Source organism: Eschrichtius robustus, chromosome 9, assembly GCF_028021215.1.
Source record: "Eschrichtius robustus isolate mEscRob2 chromosome 9, mEscRob2.pri, whole genome shotgun sequence".
Taxonomy (NCBI): domain Eukaryota; kingdom Metazoa; phylum Chordata; class Mammalia; order Artiodactyla; family Eschrichtiidae; genus Eschrichtius; species Eschrichtius robustus.
In genome coordinates, this window is record NC_090832.1 from 109376999 (window position 1) to 109399483 (window position 22485).

A 22485-nucleotide genomic window follows, 5' to 3' on the forward strand; every position below is an offset into this window, starting at 1 on the left:
CTTAAAACACAACACATAACCAACAAGAATTCTAAGCCAATTTTATAGCCCTGAAAAATCAAGTGTCTTAGAAAAATAAATATTGAAATAAGCCAGAAAATATGTTTTAAAGCATAACTTTTTCAAATTCAAACTTCTCTGCATCATACTCTCATCTACTTACCTTGAGTAACTGGAGAAGTGTTCACTATGGCCCACAGTTGGGTAGCCCTGGCAGGTGAGATGCTACTGACCGAAGTCCCCGAGGTGGGCACTGTGTATGTTTGTGTGGAAGTGGCCTCTTTTCCTTGAGAGCTGGGAGGTAAACAGGTGGTTCTTCTTATTTCATTACCACAGAGAAGCCCAATGGAGCAGGTCTGCAAATGACAATCGCCATAGTTAAGCTCATAGTTTCTTTGCCCCTGAGAATTTTTAAGTTAGTTTTGAGGTCCAATTGCATTTTCATAGTTATATTAGTTAGCTCACCACCTTATTGTGTAGAAAATGGAATCTCTACAGTAAATTTACCTACATTTCAAAATTAATTAAATTCTTCAAATTTTAGATATGCTCAACTGAATGCCTAAATTTATTCTTGATTCCTTTAAGTCAAAATACTACTTTCCATTTGCTTTGAGGATATTTTTTTCCCATGAAGAATCTGTACTGTATGGTAGAAAATATGAATATAAAAGCTCTTACAAATTTTGAACTTTTCTTCTCTAAATGTCATATTTAGTTGGAAACTAAAATAAAACAGACTATCTACAACAGATAATTTGAAGACATTATCTTGTGATTTTTCTGAATCATTTTAATCCACATTGGTTTAAAAAGCAAGGTTCCTTTTCTGTTTTAGCTTGACCTGAATGACTTACTTCTGCCATATACTTATAAAATAATTTCCACATAACGAAATTAATTTTTAATTCATAGGAAAGAAAGTTGTGAGGCATGTATAAATAAGTGCAAATGGATCAGGGATTCTCCTTTAAATGTAGAGCTAAACATTAGTTATACTATTTGAAACATTTTGAATTTTAAGGAAATACCACATACCTATTTTCTAACACTAAAGACATTCATAGGTAGCTCTGCTTCACTGTTACACTATTTGTCCAAGATTGTATCTAATTTGTACAAAATGTAAATTTTGCTTTAGTTATCCCTTTTTTGTTTGTTTCACAGTTATATATTCTGTATGCACTTTCAACTCACACATTAAAGTATTTAAAGGTCAAAGGCCAGTGTTATGTAACTACCTTAAAAATCTAACATATCGAAAACAGTAAAAAGTGAAGCTAGAAGTAACAGAAGAAACAGCAAGAAAAACATATCTATTACCATTCCACACATTCAAGACCAAGAGATTGTCCTTTTCTCCACTCAAAGGTAAACAGCAAGCCCTAGAAGGACTTCAGAGATTAATGACAATGCACAGGAAACTAGGATAAAAACCAGAATGCCAATATGCTAGCTTACAGTGAAAACCTAGCTGTTACACAGCTTATAAATATTTGCACGGTCATGGTCAGCTTTCCCCTCCAGAATCACAATCAGAAGCCATAATTAACTACCTTGAGAAATCATCACTGCAGGATTAAGGATCCTCAAAGTCCCCATGATCAACAAGTTCTCTCCATGTCAGCAGAGCTACCCAAGAATCACAGGTTTCCCTGATGTGCATTAGATCAGAACATGTAAAACTAGTTTTTGAATGCTTAACAACATTAGACTAAGGTACTGCCAGAAGAATGATCTTGAATACTTGATGTTAACTGATGTATCACTGATTAAAGTTATCTACCTATTAGACAACTTGACACTGGCACTGTCGACATTTGTCTCTATGATTCTCATATGTTCTCTAATAGTGTTGACTGTTATATTATTGATGTGTTAATACATTCATCTTCCAGGTGACACTTAGGTCCAGCAACCAGGAAGCCATACTCCCTCTTTCCTATGTTGCATGCCTAGGCTCACATACATCCTGCGCTGTTTTTAGCCTTTAACTCTCAAAGCTGAATTTACTTTCCCAATTTTGAGCTTGATAGGAAACATCTTGTTATATTCCCAAGTACTAGCAACTTTTAAATCATATTTTTTAATGTTCTTCCAAATAGATTTTAATTGTTTGAACTTTCTCTGTCTATACACACAGACACACACACATACACATATACCAATACGATTTGTCTTAGAGAGACTTCCATAATTTCCTTAGTTAAATCCCAAACTTCATGGGAAAGTTCACTACATGTTCACTAAACCTATTGCATCTTCCTCTTGGATTACATGTCTCAGTCACTTTTGTGTCTCTGTGTGATCATGTAACCTACTTCTAACCAAGGAAGGATGAATGTACCATGTGTGATTTTCCAGCCTCTCCCCCTGTGTGCTGACCTTTGAAAACACATATTAAAGATGGGTAGCCACAGAAAGGAAGTAGCCTATGTTCCTAAAAGTCTATTTGAAGGAGAATATCTGAAATCAGAAACACTCACTTGGACTTCATGTGAATGGAAAATAAATTTATATTATATCAGGCTAGCAAAATTTTGGAGGTTATTGTTATAGCAGTTAGCATTTTCCTTACTAATACATCAATCTTTGCCTCACCTGGTCTTTCTGATAATATTCTTTGTTAGCTATGAGAAAATTAAATTTAAAAAGCACCTCATAAATGATTGAACATTTCTTTTTCTATATCTGCCTGATTACATTGAAAGATATAGCATTTCAAATATTTAGCTTTGCTTTAATTCAATAAGCCTTTAATTCTGTATATTTCTTTCTTAACTTGGTGGTTACCATAGTAACTTATTTGGCCAATACATCCTCATTCATTCATTCATTCATACATCAAATATGTATTGAATGCCTGCCATTATATGTTTTATTCACTGATATTTATTGAAACTTAATATGTGCCAAGATGATGATCAACAAGATTTCATGACTTTAAAATATATATTTTTATTTCTGAATCTATGTTTAAGGAAAACAATGCAAATAGGACTTTTTGAGTCAAAGCTTTATGAGAATATGGTCATCCACTTTTTAAAAATTTTATTTTATTTTATTTATCTTTGGCTGCGTTGGGTCTTTGTTGCTGAGTGTGGGCTTTCTCTAAGTCGCGGCTAGTGGGGGCTACTCTTCACTGCGGTGTGTGGGCTTCTCATTGCTGGGGCTTCTCTTGTTGCGGAGCACAGGCTCTAGGCGCACAGGCTTCAGTAGCTGTGGCACATGGGATCAGTAGTTGTGGCTCGCAGGCTGTAGAGCGCAGGCTCAGTAGTTGTGGCACACAGGCTTAGTTGCTCTGCAGCATGTGGGATCTTCCCAGATCAGGGCTCGAACCCATGTGCCCTGCATTGGCAGGCGGATTCTTAACAACTGTGCCACCAGGGAAGTCCCAGTCATCCACTTTTTAATGGACATTGTGTAGCTATCTTGTCTTTGCTCAACAAATATTTGTTGGTCAATTTCTAAGTGTCAGTGACTGCTGTAAAGGCTGGGTATGAACTAGTCAACAAGATTAGCAAAGTTTCTCCCATCATATAGCTTGTATTTTAGTAAAGGAATTAGAATTAATTAATACTAATTAGCAATAATTTGCTTAAAGACAAAATTTTGCTAGATAAATAATAAGGAAAAGCAGGGAGGGCTGTTTTGGATCAGTGGTTAGGGAAGTCTTCTTTGATCAGGGATCTGAATTAAGTAAATAACTGAGGAAAGAGTATTCAAGGCAGAAAGAATGGTAGTACAAAGGCCTCAAGGCAGAAACATGCTTGTGTATTTGAGCAACATCAAGATGGGCAGTGTAGATAAAGAGAATGAGGGAAGGCCATTGGTGGACGGAAATGAGGTCATCGACATGGCCAGGAGAGATATCGTGCCGGATGATTTGTTTGTTTATTTGTTTGTTCTTGAATTTGGAATTAATTCTGTGTGTGATGGGCAGCCATTGGAATATTTAATATTTAGAGTAGAAAAATGATATGGTTTGACTTATATTATGAAAAGATTATATTAATGCTACATAGATAATAGACTCTTAAGGGAGTCTGAAGAGGGGACAGAATGGAAGCTGGAGCATCAGTTGGAAGCTGGCAGTAGCCTTGGTGAGAGACAGAAATAGATTAGCCTGGAGTGAAAGTAGTGGTAGACAGAGTAAGGGTACTTTCAGGAGATACTTGGGAGACAGAGCCTATGAGATATGTTGGTAGATTGATGTCTGGAGTGAGAAGAGAAGGTTAATAAATGATTCCTAGGTTTTTGTTCCTGTTAATGGATGAGTAGAGGTGTCACTTACTAATTTGAAGAACACTGGTGGAGACCAGTTAGGGGATGGAGGTGGATCCAGATTTCTATTTAAATACTTTAAATATGAGAAGTTTATTAGCTATCCAAATATGGAGATAGAGTAGTAAACTGGAAATATGAGTCTTTCTTGAGGGATAATTACCCTTAAATCATTTCTGTTAATTAAGAAAGTATGATTTAAAAGATACCATAGCCCTTCTCCCTAATTCTCTAGTCATAAAGCTAGAGAATGGCAGAGCTGGGATTCATATGTAGGAAATGAGGAGCTTGAACCCACACTCACAATCATAATTTTGCCTCTTGTTACAACTTCAACATTTGTTATAAACAGTTCTACCCTATAGCTGATTATTTTAGATAAAAGATTAAAACGTTCTTCTACTCAGCCTGTTTAACAAACACCACTATCAATTAAATTTAATGATCACCAACAATGTTTTAAGATCTGGGCAAAACAGTGTCTCTCACTGAAATGAGTTTACAACCCAGCAGATCATTTTTCATTCTACGGACGGTCACATTTGACAAGGTAATATTGTACTTCGTCCTTATTTTCTACTTGAAATGATGAGTATGTAATACAGCAAACAACAACAAGGATCCCAGTGGTCTCATCAGTTTTGTATCAATTTAATTCTGTGGACTAATCTACTTTCATCAGAAATGGTGGGCCAAATTTACTCTTTAAAATTTACTAAAATAATTGAAAGCTTGAATTTGTCCAACCCCATTGAAATATACATTATTAATATGTCATTGTTTATATAGCAAACTGTGTACATAATTTGTGGAGGCCAGTGCAAATAAAAACATAAAACCCCTTGTTGAGAAATGATTAAATATTCAAGTCAACAACAGCAGAATATTGGACTGTGTGTGTGTGTGTGTGTGTGTGTGTGTGTGTGTGTGTGTGTGACGGAGGCAGGGTCTTCTAATGGCAGGGTTTCTCCAACTCACAGGTCACAAAGCCATGATGGCATCCTGCTTATATATACTAATTTTCCCAGACTAGGACATTGGATCTACCCACTTGTAGCTTGGTGCTCTTTGAAAATTTTCTCTGGGTAATATTTGCCTTTTTAAAATGAAATATCTTTTAGATAATTAGAAGAAACAATTCAGATCATTGGTGTGCCAAATTCATGGTATGGTTGTTCCTTGTAGAATTATAAAGAAAACATCAAGCAGAGGAACCAAGATAAAGTAACCAAGCAAATCAGTCTCAAAGTATAGGTCTAGTTGCCCCATCAATTACAGTTCTAAAAAACAATAAGCTTTTCCTAGGTTTGTTTACAGTGAAACTTTCAATTTATGCTCATTGCAACTGTCCTGTTGCATTAGCAAAGATTCACTAAACTTGGTTCTCTTTAAACAATCTCCGCTTTTTGGCAAACTTTTGCATCGTTTACATCATTTCCAATTCTATAAAAATTTCACTGCATCAATTTACTACTTAAAATTCTCAGGTCACAAGTTACAAACCACGGTAGAGTCACAAGACCAATAACCAATATTTCACATCTAGATAGTATACTTTTCCCATAACTTGTTAGTTAGATAAGGGGAGAGGGGATTACAAACTGAAACTTTTTACTATCCTGTCTATGGTAGGCAGAATGCTATGTTCTAAAATGACCCTCAAGCTTTCCTGCCCACCCAACCCTCCCACCCACCAGTGTATAGACCCTGCATAATGCATGATGGGTTTTACCACATGATCAGCCTAGGTGACTTACATGGTACAGTTGACCTTAAGAAAGGGAGATTACTTAAACCTTTTAAAAGCAGAGTTTTCTCTGGCTGGTCACAGAGGAGGAAGCCAGGGATTTGAAGTATGACAAGGTTTTGAGCATTGTTGCTGGTTTAAAGGCAGAGGGCGCCACATGGCAAGAAATTCAAGTGGCCTCTAGGAGTTGAGAGCAGCTTCCAGCTGCAGCCAGCCTGGCCACGGAACTGAATGCTGCCATTGGCAGAAATGAGCCTGGAAGTAGATTTTCACACAATCTTCAGAGGAGAATGTTGCCCAGCTGACACATTGATCTCAGGCCGACTCCTGATCTACAGAACTACAGCTGATAAATGGGGGTTGTCTTAAGCTGTTGAATTTGTAGTAATTTGTTCTGCAGCAATGGAAAACTAATGCATTGTCCCACCAACCTCAACACAGTAAACACCAAGACGTTGGGTCCTCTCCAGTCTTGGAGACCAGGCAGTCGGCATGTTAGGGATGTTGGCACCACCAGGTGGCGGGGTTTGTAATTTTTGTTTGAGTCAGTCCTGGACCTTTGTGCCCTCAGATCCCCTCCTCCCCACTCCGCTCTCAGGCTTTGCTAGGAATCCTGCCCCCTGCAGGCTGCACTTCCTGGGTTCCTCATTAGCTGGCTTCCACCAATGGGAAGCACTAGGGTCTCAGGAGAGGGTGAGGGGGGAGCCAAATGTAGAAATCTCCGCCCCCTCCCCCCATGCCCAACGTATGCAAGCGGTGTCCCAGACTGCATCCTTGCTCCTCCGCTCCCATGCCTGCATCCTCCAGATGCCCTGTGCGGTGAACACTTCCCCCTTCCAGCCTGCCTGCAGTGGTTTCATGCAGTGGCTAATCTCCACTTGCCTCACTAACTTTTGGTTGGATCCCAGCTCTTCCCTCACCTCTGTAACCATTTCCTTCTATTATAAATGCTGGAGGTGGTTTCTGTTTTTTTCTGGTTAAGACACTAATTGATTCAGTGTTGCTGTCCTATAGAGGATACAGGCAGCTTTCTGTAGGCAGTTATCTAACTTGATGGGGAGATGAAAGGTAATGTGGACGTCAACCTGAAAGCAGGAATGATATTCTGAAGATTGATATAATTCACCCATAGTAATTAAAAAAAAAATATATATATATATATATATATATATATATATATATATGATCAGAGATCAAACGTTAAGAATACTTTGGTGTAAAATATGTAGTATTGACATAATTTTGTGCTTATACAATTGGGATAAGTATTTTTATTTGTAGCTTTTCTAGAATTTCCTACATAAAGTCAATATGTAGGGTCCATGCCAATAATCAGAACTGTTAATTATATGACTGTTTGTGTGCCAACTTGACTTACATGTCTTTATCAGTAAACTAAACATACCTCTAGGCAGCTGGCTATGTTTGTTCCACTTTCTCCTGAAAGGCCAGGGCTAGCACATAGTTACATATTTGGGAGTTAGTAAACATTTGTGGGAAAAAATCTAAAAGATAACATTTTTTGAAGAGACATTTTTGTCTAGCTACTTTCCCGTTTCTTTTTCCCCTTTCTAGACACACATTTTGAGAGATGTATTGGCCAGATTTCTCACACATTCCATTCTTTCTTCCAGCCATTCTAATCCAGGTGTCATGTCATCATGTCACTAAAAATATTCATGTAAATTTCCAGAAATACAACCATGTTGTTCAATTCAAAGCACGATTTGGGGTATTCATTTTATTCAAATCCTCAACAATATTTAACAGAATCAACCACTATCTTCTGAAACGTTTGGTTTCTCCCATACTTCCTACCTCTCTCCCTACTCCTGTCTCCTCCCTTGGCTTCTTCTCTTCATTATGGTCTTTAATTTAGAATTCCTTGGAGCTTTATCTTCAATCTTTTATCCATTTTTTTCTACATTTTTCCCAGAAGCATTTTCATCTATTCAAAAAACCATAAAGATATCTGTATATTCATGAGTCCCCAAACTATATCTCCACCTCACACCTCTTGCAGTATATTCTTTTATAACCAATGACTTATTTAGCATCACTAGTTAAATACCTCATGGGGACCTAATATTTAACACATACAATATTACAGTGATGAACTGCTTGTTCTAACACATTCCTATAACGATCCTCTCTGCTCGATTGCTCAAGCTATCTCTGGTTTCTATCTAACACGTCTACTTAATGCCATGTCTTGCTAATTCTTCTATAGTATATTTTAAATATAGTTTTTTCTCTCAATTTGCTTTGCAACAACCATAGGTCAAGCCTATGGAATAATTCATGCAATAATTGCAATGGCCTAGCTTCACTCATACTTCTAACCTCCTTCCAGACCCTTCTTCACAGAATAGGAAGGATATTTTAAACATCTGAATAAGATCACATCACTCCCCTATTAAAAATTTTAAAATATATTTCCACTATATATTTGAAGAAAATCCAAATAATTTGCCATTCTTTTTGACTCACTATGTAATCTGGCTCTGCCTGTTTCTGCAGACCTATCTTCTCCCTTGTTCCCACCGGACCTACTGTGCTCAACTCACAGCATCTGTTTTCACCACCGCATGTGGGACAAAGCCTTTTCCTCCTTATGACCTGTGCATGTGTCCATACCCCTGACAGCATGTCCAACTCTCACTCTTCCCTTGGATGATTTCTTCTCATCCTCAGGTCTTAATTTAAGTGTCCCCCCTTAGAGAGATCTTCTCTATCACCTGCATTATTTTTCTCTCACTACAACGTTTTCTTTTCTTCCAGAACACTAAGTACAGTTTGAATTTTATTTTCATTTGTCTATTACCTTGATCGCTGTGTCTTGTCTGGTATGCTACAAGCACCACTAGGTAGACGCCTATGTATGTTCCATTCTGAGCTCTACTCAGCACACTGTTGGTTGGACGTTAGCCAATGAGTGTTCACTGAATGAATATATAAACAATACTTACAAAATTGTCTCTATACATTAAATAGTTGACTTTGCAAAATATCAGTATATTTCCACCTGCACCTTGCGTAATTGATGTTTGAAACACAAGTGACCTTTCACATGCCATATGTGACAATAAATGCAAGCCATCAAATATGAGAGTCCAATAGATGCCAGTCTTGACTTACAAGGGGGGTTAAGTTTCCTCTGAGAAATAAGGACGCAGTTCATGTGAATAGTCTGTCTTGAGACCAGAGGCGACAGGTGAAAAAGTACAGCTGGTACTATTCCACTTTCCCTTTGTGTCTTCTACACTTGAGAAAAACAATTTCTCCCTTTTCCAGCGTCTCTTGTTAAGGAATACTCAATGCTACTAAACAAAGTTGTGCTAGGAAGAATGGATAAATTCTTTGATTTTAAGAACTGGGAAGTTAAATAAGATCAAAGTCACTTAGCAACATCCCCTACACCACACTTAAGTTGTATGAGGTAACTCCTGGGCTTTGGGTACTGATAAAAATAGAGCCCTGAGTGAGTTTTATGGGTGCTTAGTGAGTCCTAGATGGGGATACAGCTGATGGAAGGACAGTCCCATTGTCTCTTGTGCTGGTGGAATGTGTGCCAGGGTTATCTTTTAAAATAAAATCTGACCAGGTCATTCCTCAACATAGAAAATCATCAGTGGTTTACCACTCTTCCTAGGAAAAAACAAAAATGATTTAGCATAGCACACAAAGCCACTGGCCATTTCTCAAAACTTATTATCATTTCTTACCACTTTTTCACATATGCTAGGCTAATTCCTATTTCACATATGTTGTTTTCCTTCCTGAATCCCACTTCTACCACATATTCCCACCTTGAACCCAGGTAATCTAGGTACCCAACTTTTTTGGTTCAGTTCAGTATAAGTATTCTCTCAGTATTCTCTTCTGTGTTCCTCCATTTTTAAAAAATACAGTTCACCCTTGAACAACGTGGGGGTTAGAGGTACTGACCCTCCACACAGCCAAAAATCTGCTTATAACTTATTGTTTTCTCTGTATCAGGGTTTCTGCATCCTCGATCCAACCAACTGCAGAGCATGTAGTGCTGTAGAATCTACTATTGAAAAAAAAAAAAAAAAAAAAAAAACTCCCTGTGTAAGTGGATCCATGCGTGTAGTTTAAACACATGTTGTTCAAAAGTCCACTGTACATCACTACTGTGCTTTCATGAAATATTGTGCAGACCTTAACTGTGTCTATTACCCATCATATTGTGATTATCGTTTGACATATTTTGAACTTCCAATGGTATATAGCTTTTTAAGAACCAAAATAGTCCTTAAGTGTCTGGCTCTGTTTGTGAGATATAGGTTAGTAAAGGGCACTCTTGGGGAGACTGTGGCCTCGGGCTAAGTGAGGCTGCTTCACATTGGGTTGAAAGAAGAGAGTAATGTTTCTAATGAGTTGGAGACCAAGAGCCTTTGATCTAGTCAACTCAAATTGATTAGAAATGCTGAACTGGAGTCTTAGGAAAAGATCTTCATATTACTTAGTTTTCATTGAAATTCACAGGTGACAAAAAAGCCTGTGGAGTACGATGGGTCTATAATTTGAGAACCACATTTTAATTAATGAAAGAACAATTTGAGAAATAAGATACATATTTGAAAGTTAATTATACATACAAATTACTCAGGGCAAGTACATAAATAATATATTTCTAATACATTTATAATGAAGATATTTAAACATTATCCCCCTTTTGCTGTACTGGTAAATGCACCTGTATATAAAAAACATATTTTTAAAAAAAAATTTTTTGGAGTTATAGAAAGATTGGATTAAAACTACCTTTGTAATAAATTTGCTCTGAATACTTTTCTACTGTTTTCACATAAAAAAACCCTAAAAGTCCAGATCGATTTTTAGAAATAAAACAATCCATACAATAATTATCATATTATATTTTGATAGAAGATGCACATAAATGGGGTACCTTCAAATTTTAAGCGAATGGTATTTTATCAACTTTCCACAATGGATTAATTCAGTTATATGCAATTATTTTTCATCTCTGTGATCCTAATCAAAGAGGTGCTAGTTAACTATATTTATTGGGCTTAGAAAGCTGAAGTAGTTTGAATTTTAAAGTTATAGGCTTGTTTGTGGCAGATTTCATGTTGGAAATACCATTGTATTTAATTTAAATTTAAATAATTTGTACTTGATTTGATATAATTCAACACAGCAATATTGAGAATCTACTCTGTCAGCCATCATATCAGAATCATTTAATAACCATCATAATTATTACAGGTGCAAATTATCAGTATGATTAATACGATGAAATCTCTGGGTTCCTAATGCCAATAGCCTCCTCTAAATTGTGGCTTCCAAATCCCCCCGCCCCACATTGAAATCAAGCATGTTAAAGATTTCTCTGAGGCCACTGTCTATGAATCACCAATCCTAGGATCTGATATCTGATTCAGAGCCCTGAGTACGTACAAGAAAGAGACACTAAAATATCTCAGAAGTCAAATGCCCTGGACTAGCCTACTGTTTCAGGAAGAATAGATGAAACTAGCAGACACGATAGATTCACCAGTGTAAACAACCAGGATTCTCCAATGGTCATTTGAGAGCTGGCAAGTAGAAAGTTTTCTTACCACCATATGCCTATGCAATTTAGGGTATCTTTCCTCAGTTACAGAGTGTTCAATTATTGTCCATGAGGAAAGACACTCATTTCATGATTCATTTACTAATTCCTGCAATAGAAATAATGTCTTCATTCTCTGATCCCTACAATCCTTTAATTGTTTACACCTTAGGCCACTCACCTCTTTCTAAGCTGTGTTATACTTATTTCTATTCATGTTTTATCTCTTCTTTACTTGTTTGAATTCCTTAAATCACATCTCAAGTAATTCTGTAAATCAAGTCTTAAAGAAGTACTAAAATATGTGTAATAACTTTTGTTTTTAAAGAATACACCCTTCCATGTACATTGCTTGTAAATAACTTGCAACCTTCCTTACCTGTTCTCTGTGGGAAAGCTTCCACATATCCCAGTCATATCTTTATTCTGACATCTATAGAATCATATATATGTAACTCTATCAAAACATGTTAGCTGATAAACATCATTTATTTATCTTTTTCTTTCATTGGGATGCTCTTCTACACCAACCAAAACAGCCACAGTTGTGTGCATGACACACATCAACGATTTGTCAAAACACTGATAATTTTACACTTTTCTTTACCTTTAGAACATAAAGGTGAATTCTTCATTTTAAAACATTAAACAGGATACCTTCTTAACACTACCAAACCTATTTTCTATATCATACTTTGGCAAGACATGTTATCTTTCTCTCTTCAATGAGTTAGGCTTACAGTTAGAATGTTTTGAAGCTGATCTTCAAGTTCTGAGCCTATGTATACAATCCTCCCTTTACTTAGGAAATGCAAGTGCTAATGACATGAAAACAGTTACACAAAGTAAGACAAAACAAATCAAGCACTATGTTACAAGGATAGCATCTAACACCTAAAATAAATCAAATGTTACAAACAAAGTATGATGAGCTGAACCCCTGTGCCACAGGGAGAAGGAGGAGCAACAGGTCTTATTCTTCCCTGTAGAGCCACTTTTTTCTTAGTTTCATTTATTTTTAATTAAGGGAAAAATGCTAAACCAGGTGCATTGAGTATGAATAAAAAAAGACTCCCAGGCCACAAGGGAAGCACTAAAATCCTGCTGTTTCTCAGTGGCAATGCCAGAAAGAGCAGGGAAACAGAGAGATTGGTTTTTATCATCAAAGAAATGCAGTAGATGTGAGTTATCACATTTCCTCCTGCTGCCTAGCCTGCATTTAATTACTTATAGAATCAACTGGCAGACGTAAAATGCACAGTTCTATTTGTTAGAACATAAGAACCACGTGAAATAAGAAATTTTGGTGCAAAAACATAAGAAAATTTTTGTAGGAATGATATGAGTTAAGTTCTTTTAAGTGTAGACTGTTTTTGACAAGAGAAATTTGAGCATAGCTCAGAGTGAAAAGATCCAGAACTCGAGTTGAATGCAGAATAAAATCTTTCTGACCTAGTGTTTATGAGTATAACATTTGGATTTAATGGAAAAATGAAATTCTAACATTTTCCAGCTGGATAAGTGTTTCAAACTCTGAATCTGTTTCCTCATCTGCACAATAAGGAGAATAATGATTCTTATGTCACGAGTTTGTTTTAAACATTAAATGAGGTATGCATCTAAAACATTTAGCCTGCCAAATAGTTAATGCTTCACAAATAATAACTACTTCTCATGGTAGCTTATGGCTCAAGTGATACTTTAAATCACTTAACCATTATGGCAGAAAGGAATTCATGATATATTTAATTGTGTATGGCATTGCACCCAATAGCCTCTGGACTGCAAATTTATAGTATGATTAATTAAACCCAAGCCATTTATAGTCTCATCCATATTATTGTTCATTTGATAAACAAAGACTTATTCAGAATCTATTATGTGGCATCAGCTTGGAGAATAGAAGAAAACTAGATGCACATATTTCTTGTTCACATGAAGCTTATTGGAAGGGAGAGAAGCAGAGTAGAGTGAAGAAGAGAAGAGGGAAGAGGAGGGTAAGGGGGATAGTGTGATCACACATTAAACATATAGCCACACAAATGATGGATCTGTTGGATTACAGTCTGGCAATTGATATGAAAACAAATTATAAAATGCTACCTAAGTGCGTATGAAATTCAAAATGGTACTGCACTTTAAAATTCAGTTTGGCAGTTTCTTAGGTAACTTAATAAATTTTACCATAAGATCCTGCAATGGCCCATTCCCTGGTGTTTATACAAATTAACTGAAAATTTATGAATGCACTAAAACCTGCATACAGATGTTTGTAACAGGTTTATTCATAATTGCTAAAACTTGCAAGAAACCAAGATGTCCTTCAGCAGGTGAATGGATAAAGTGCGGTACATCCAGGCTATGGACTATTCAGCACTAAAAAGAAATAAGCTATCAAGCCATAAAAATACATGGAATAAACTTAAATGCATATTGTTAAGTGAAAGAAGCCAGTCTGAAAAGACTTAGCATGATTCCAACTGTATGACATTCTGGAAAAAGCAAAACTAAAGAGACTGTAAAAAGATCAGTGATTGCCAGGAGTTAGAGGGGAGAGAAGGATAAATAGGAGGATCACGGAGGATTTTTAGGGCAGTGAAAATACTCTCTATGATACTATAATGGTAGATACTTGTCATTATTTATTTGTCATAACCCATAGAATGCAAACACCGAGAGTGAACCCTAATGTAAACTATGGACCTTGGGTGATAATGTTATTCATCATTTGTAGCAAATGTACCCCTTTAGTGGGGGATGTAAATGGGAGGGGAGGCTATGGAATGGGTTTTGGAATCCAGCCTATGCTATTGTTTTGGAAAGTGATTCAATAATATCTTCTGCCCCTACCCCTACCAATATGACATAAAGATATTTATCTTAATAATAAATGAATAAAAGGTAAGTCGTAGAGGAAAAATCACCAGCCTATAAGTGTGAGCATTTAACATTCTGTTCCCAACTTTCCAATGTACTAACAATGTTATCTTAGGTATGATTCAGCAGTCAACTCATCATCTATACCTTCATGCTATAGATTTGGAAACTGAGGCTCACAGAACTTTCTATCTAACTGAGGTCTAAAATGTTAAGCCCATTCTCCTTTGAGGTAATATATAACACCAAGAATATTCTAAGTTTCTATCAAATATGAACATTAATCCACTAGCCCTGTTTATACAAGAAATAGATGCATAAAGATGAGAGGAGAATAACTATTACCCATGATATCTAAATAGCTCTAGGGGGTAGTCACAGTTTTACTACACTTCATTTACCAATAAAAACCACTGTTCTAAGACATTTGGGTTGTACCTCATAACTGCGCCATAGATCTGTTATATAAAATGCGAGAAAAATTCTTATTTTCAATAGTGTACATATGAAAATATTAAACTATATTTGTCCATTATAAACTATATTTACATTATACAGAGGACTTCCTCTTTGGTTGTTAAGTTTCATTTAAATTTGTACCTTTCTTCCTTCTCCAATATCATCACAACCCTTGGATTACAAAAGATTGTTATTGTGTTGGTTAGAATGCTTAGAATACATTCAAACAGGGATGAGATGCTTGTGGTGAAACTGGTCCTAAGCAGATAAGCCTTTGTTCTAACTACTGCACACAGTGTTTTCATTAGCAGTACTGAGCAATCCCTCTGGGTGGGCTTCCAACCTAGGTAAGCAGAGGAAGTCTTGGCACTTTTAGAGATTCCTTTCTAACCCTTGCAGGGAAACCTTAATCTTCATCCCTTGAGAAAGCTCTTCTAATGAGTACTTTACTCAGATTTGACAACTGTCTCATTCCTTTTAATATTAGAACCACAAACAGTGCCCTCGATAATGTCTTCATTTCCCTTGTCAAACAGTTTCCTGCATAAACCCATTGCTGTCTTTCTTATTATCCCATATGCACCTGTCTACTCCACTCAGCTGAAAGCTCTCTTTGGTGAGAAATTGAAACTAATGAAGTTTTACATTATTTTGAGGGTCTAGCACAGTGCTCTGCACACAAAATATGCTCAAAATATCTTAAAGCAAAGCATCAAATTTTGCCTTAAAGGGAGCTTTGTTGCTGTTTTTCTGTGCATTCGTTTGCTTATGGACCTGCCCCCTTTTCTTTACTTTGAATATAAGAACAGTACGTGTTCATGTTTTTCTTCATATGATTTACAAGTACTTTGCTATGGTGAGTGTCCAAGGGATGTGTTTGATCTAAAATATCAATAACCTGATCTCAAATATGGATAAATGTCAAAAGCAATACAACATCCTTCTTTAAAAAAGGAATTATTGAGTTTATCTAAGAATTATGCCTTTGCTTATGTACTTTATATACAGAGACAATAAACTTTAATTATTTAATAGGATGAGTCACGTCATCTTGAACACAGCAAATACTTGTAAATATTTATTAACAACATTGATCACTTTATATCATGATAAAATAAACACCAGAACCATAAACAAAGATAAAACCCAATGGTCTGTCTTGCTATCCTGTGCCTTGTTCTTAGGTCTATTTTGAAGGTGACATTTAAAAACCAGGTATTGCAAATAGACTGTATTGCTGTAGAATTCAGAGCGTATTTTTTCATTCAGAAAGTGGTTTTTCCTTTTTTTTCCATTTTTAATAGAATCCAGCTTCTACACTACATAAAGATCTGTATTTTAATTTAAAGAATGAAATTAACACTTTTATTGACTGCTATCATTCTGTAAAATATAATAAGCATGACCCAATGACAGTCACCAGTTCATGTATGGATCTATCTTGTTTGGTAGAAATTCATTTACTGAGGAAGAAAAGAGCAGTGCTGATCAAATTAAAAAGAAGGAGATCATTTGTCTTGAATTTTTTAGCAAGCAAGTCTAGGACACTCAATAAATTGTGTCTGTCACTTAAATTCTTTTACAGAGCATTTGAATTTCAGAATAATGTAAGTACTTTAGTGCTTTGATTCACTTTCACAATCAGATCTGCTAAAAAGAATAATCTGCAAAAATTATCAGATTGTCAGAGATTGTCACAGCTCAAAACATTAAGAAAATCTGAGAGTTTAGGTCTTTAATATTATGCACCAAATATTAATTCTCAGAAATAAAGAAAAAATAGCAGATGATGTTCACTCCTTAAGTTACTCTTCATTATCAAAGAATCATTGTAGGAATATTAATATTAAATGTAGCGATATTAATTTTCTCTAATCTCATAAACATGCAGCTGAGTTAACATTTTTATATGACAATGTAGTTAGTGAGAGCTCTAAAAATAGCTTAAATAGAAGAAATATAGAAAAAATGTTGCATCTTTCCAAAGATCTGCTTGAAGAATGATGATTTTGGAGGGAAGTTGAAGTTAACATAAATAGACTTAATGTGAAGAGAATTGCTACAAGTTATTTCAGTAAGAGGCTTGATGATTTGTATTGAGTTTTGCTGTTTCAAGTTATAATCCGAAATTCAACGCTTGCATATTCCCAATAATTTGATATATTTTAACAGATTACATGTGCTATTATACCAGCTGTTATACTTCTGTGTACAAGATAATTTATAATTTTTTTTTAAATTTTCTTCATGTTAGTGAAAAATCTGATTGTCAGCTAATTTGGTATCTTTTAAGCAATTCCATGAAGACCTCAAGCAACTCTGGGAAATAGAATAATCATTCAAGGTGAGATACCTGAGAAACCTAATTAGAATAAGGAAATCAGTTTTTTAAAAGGCATATTGAATTTCATGAATGAAGGAAAATTCATCTATTTCCTTATTAAATATACTCATAGTTTTTTTTATTCTTAAAACAATCACAAGACTTCTGGTTTCTGGTTCAGTGTATAAGAAGCTTAGAAGTCATCACTCCCTTCTTCATAATATAAAAAGCTGGATAAAACAAAAACAACAACTTTTCTTCGATTTGTGATACAACTGAGGTCACAGCGCAAACTCCTCCCCCCAGAACTGGACAGACAGTAAGACAGAAACAGAGAATCACAGCAGAGCAGATACCATTGTTGGAGCCAGTGCCACGGTAGGAAAACAAACTGTAGTTGACAAAGTGCTGGAGGCCTACTGTGCACAAGCTTGAGAGTTAAACACTCCGGGGCAGTGGGGGAGATCTTAGGGAATCCCCTGTACTTTCATTAAATTTTATCTCCAGGAATTCCACCAGGTTCTCACGGTAAATATATGAGAAAACTCCCTTTGTGCTTCCAACAGCAGGGGAAGAATAGCTGTTCCAAAGTACTTCCAGCGCATTCTATTCTCCTTAACAAGGCCTGACCCCAAAGGAAACTTTTGCCAGAGTGATTAATCAATATTCCCAACTCCAGCCTCCTGAAGCTTTCTTGTCACACCTAAGAGAGGGGGAGGTTGAGAAGCACATGTGAAGCTCACAGCCCAGAGGTGAGGCACAGGCTCCTTAAGGGACTGAGACCCTCCTCTTCCACTCCACCCACATCAATAGGGCTCCCTTACAGTAACAGGGACTACAATGGAAAGAACTGCACAGCTCAGATTGATTTAAGAAGAAGTCTCTAAGGAAACCCAGTGATTACAGAGGAGACAAAACAAGGAAATCAGCAGACATTTTAGCCTCTGGCACCCATAGCCAGAGCAAACAGTAAACATGGCCTGACTCCTAGTTAGACAAAAATAAAGTCTCATACTAAACACCTGTTTATCTCAGTTATTTTTATCCAGCACTCTATGTGTGGTTATAACTATAAAACTACAAGGCATGTTAAAAGACAACACAGTTTGAAGAGACAAAGAAAGTACCAAAATCAGACTCAGATATGGCAGAAACTTTGCAATGTTCAGACTAGGAACTTAACACTACTATAATTAATATGATAAGAATTCAAAAAAAAAAAAAAAACCAACAATGATAACCAAATTCAAAACATATGCATTATATTTTGTGCTCTTAAAGATACTACAATTATTCCTGCTCTTCAAGAGCTTGAAATCTATCAGGGTGGGCAGATAAATAAGGAAACAAGCAAATATTATACTAGAATGTGATAACTGATGCAAGATTTAGTCTCTTCCCATCTATTCTGACTTACCCCTTCTGTGAGTTGTCAATTCTTCCCTATGCCCACTGTTTTCATGTTCACCTAAGCTCTATATGAGCACTTAATCCTTACTCCTAATGTGATTCAATTTACCTATCCTCCAATCCTACTAACTACGTTGTTACTTAAGCCTCTCTGAAATTCTATATTATTCTGTGAATGACATTCTTTAAGATACCAATGAAGTTTGACTTTTTGCCATGATTATGAGTCTTATTTCTTTATATCCCATTTACTCTCAGGATTAGTTGGAGAAGGAAGGAAAACATGTAAAAAGCAGTTGTTCAATAGTCTTATGCATTTGCCATAACTGTTTCTAATATAGTTTTGTCAAAGGTGTGGCCAAAATGGCAGAGAAGGAAGAACTTGAACTCCTCCCACAGACACCTCAAAATTACAAATACAGAGAAACTAACCATGGAAACTATCTGAAGACTAGCAGAAAAGGTTTTCCACACTTAAAAACATAAAGAAGGAACCAAAAGGAGAAAGGTAGGAGGGGTGGAGATGTAGTATGGTCAAGACCCAGACCCACCTTGTCAGTGACCCACACACAGGAGGAGTATCACAACTGCAGAGGTTCTCCCCAAAGAGCAAGAGGTAAAACCACATATTGAGTTCCCCCGCCCAGACATCCTGCACTTGGTGTATGAGCCCCTAGAGAGTCTGACTTTGAAAACCAGCAGGGCTTGCAAACGGGAGACCCAGAGGGCTGTGGGAACAGAGATTTTGCTCTTCAAGAGTATGCACAAAATCTCACACACTCTGAGTCTCAGCATAGAGACTATAGTTTGAGAAACCTGAGTCAGACCCACTTGCTGATCTTGCAGAGTCTCCCAGAGAGGCAGGAGGCAAACTGGGACACCCACAGGAGATGGAGATACTGTTAGCAGCCATTTTTGAGAGTCATTCTATCATGTGAACACAAGCTCTAGCAGGCAACATTTTGGAATCCTCCCACTACACTGTCAGTGTCAAGGGCTTACCTCCCCACCAGTGGACCAGCACCAGCCCTGTGTCCCTCTGACCTTTTGTTCCACAGAGCCAGCCATGCAGGGGCATGGCCCCACCAATGAGTGACCAACACCAGCCATGTGCCAACCCCCCATCCCCAGTTCATATAACCAGCTGGATGAGGACACAGCCCCGCCCAACAAAGGGCTAGCACCAGACCTGCAGCCCTGGATCCACACAGCCAGCTGTGTAGGGACCTGGCCCTGTCCTCCAGTGGCCCTGCAAACATGAAATGAGGCAGAGCCTCACAGCCAAATGGGCTGGAATCTAGCCCCATCTATCAACAAGCCCCAAGTTCTTGGCCCACCACAACAGAAGGGGATACACAGCCCACATAGGGGGCAGTCTTAGAGCATATGACTCTAGCAACCAGAGGGAAGCATGCTGCTGGGCCTCATAGGATGACTCCTACATAAGATCATTTCTCCAAGATTGGTAAACATAGCCAAAATACCTAATACATAGAGATAAACACAAAGAATTAGGTAAAATAAGGAGAGAGAGAAATATGTTCCAAACAAATAAATAACACAAAACCTCATAAAAAGAACTAAATGAAGTAGAATAAACAATCTGCCCAGTAAAGGCTCAAGGTTATGATAATCAAGATGCCCAATGAATTTGGGAGAAGAAAGGATGAACACAGTGAGAAGTTCAACAAAGAGTAGAAAATATAAAGAAGAACCAAACACAGCTGTAAAATAAAATAAAACCTACACTAGAAGGAATCAACAGTAGATAAGAAAAACAGATCAGTCATTGAAAGACAGAGTAGTGAAAATCACCCAAACTGAACAGAAAAAAAGAAAAAAATAATTAAAAGAAATGAGGATAGTTTAAGAGACCAATAGGACACCACCAGGCATACTAACAATTACATTATAGAAGTCCCAGAAAAAAAAAAAAATAGAGAGAGAAATAGGGGCAGAGAACTTATTTGAACAAATAAAAGCTGAAAACTTTCCTCACCTGGGAATAGAAGCAAACATTCAGGTCCAAGAAGCACAGAAAGTCCCAAACAAGATAACTCCAAAGAGGTTCATACCAAGACATGTTCTAACTGAAATGGCAAAAATGAAAGATAACGAAAGAATCTTAAAAGTAGTAAGAGAAAGGCAACTAGTTTCATACAAACAAACTCCCTTGAGGTTGTAAGTTGATTTCTCAGCAGAAACTTTGTAGGCCATAAGGACGAGAAATTATATTGTTAAAGTGATTAAAGGCTACAACTTCCAACCAACTCTACCCAGCAAGGATATCATTCAGATTTGAAGGAAAGATAAAGAGTTTTACAGACAAGCAAAACCTAAGAGTTGAGCACCACTAAACTGGCTCTACAAGAAATGTGAAACGGATTTCTCTAAGTGAAAAATAAAAGGCAATGACTGTAAATATGAAAATTACAAAATGAAAAATCTCAATGCAAATGCAAATATACAATGACGATAGTAGAGCAACACTTATAAAGCTACAAGGAAGGTTAAAAGACAAAAGAAGTAAAACAATCTATATCCTCAATAAGTAGTTAAGAAATACACAAAACAAGAAGGATGTAAAATATGATATTAAAAACATTAAATGTGGGAGGAGGGAGTAAAGATTCAGGGTGTTAAAACGTGTTGGAAAATAAGAGACCATCAACTAAAAATTATTATTTAGGTTGTTATATATAAAAAGTATGGTAACCACAATCCAAAAATCTATAATAGATATACACATAAAGAAGAGAAAGGTACCCAAACATGACACTAAAGATAGTCATCAAATCATAAGAGAAGAGAGCAAAGGAAGAAAGGGAAAAAAAGAAAAAGAACAAAATGGCAATAAGTACATACTTTTAATAATTATTTTAAATATAAATGAATTAAATGATCCATATACAGAGTGGCTGATTGGATACAATACCAAGACCCATATATATGCTGCCTGCTAGAGACTCACTTCTGATCTAAAGACACACACAGACTGAAAGTGAAGGGATGGGAAAAGGTATTCCCCGTAAATGGAAATCAAAAGAAAACTGGGGTAACAACATTTATATCAGACAAAATAGACTTTAAAACAAAGACTGTAAGATGAGACAAAGAATGACATTACATAATAATAAAATAGAAGATATAACAATTGTAAATCTATGTGCACTCAAAACAGGAGCACCTAAATACATAAAGCAAATATTAATAAATATAAAAAAATAAATTAACAATTACACAATAATAATAGGGGACTTTAACACCCCATTTACATAAAATGACATATCATCCAGCCAGAAAATCAGTAGGAAAACACTGGTCTCAAATGATACATCAGATCAAATAGACTTAATAGCTATCTATAGAACAGTTCATCCAAAAGCAGCAGAATATACATATTCAAGTGCACATGGGATATTTTCTAGGATAGATCACATGCTAAACCACAAAACAAGTCTCAGAAAACTTAAAAAGATTAAAATCATACCAAGCATCTTTTCTGAACACAATACCATGAGACTAGAACTACCTATAAGAAAAAAAAACACTGCACAAAACACAAACACATGGAGTCTAAACAACATGCTACTAAACAACCCCAATGGATTACTGAAGAGATCAAAGAGGAAATAAAAAAAAAAAATACCTGTAGACAAATGAAAACAAAAACACAGGATCCAAAATCTATGGGACAGAGAAAAAGCATTTCTAAGAGGGGAGTTCATAGCAACACAAGCCTACATCAGGAAAGAAGAAAAATCAAGAAAACAACATAATCTTACA

General features: G+C 36.3%; 1 protein-coding gene across 1 annotated transcript in view; it reads right to left on the reverse strand.

The window, feature by feature from the left end:
- EYS (eyes shut homolog) overlaps nt 1–22485 on the reverse strand; it is a 1820808-nt gene that overhangs the window by 929024 nt on the left and 869299 nt on the right. The window contains exon 23 of the mRNA XM_068550856.1: nt 164–356. Within this exon, the coding sequence (XP_068406957.1) occupies nt 164–356 (193 nt within the window). The remainder of the gene's footprint in view (nt 1–163; nt 357–22485) is intronic.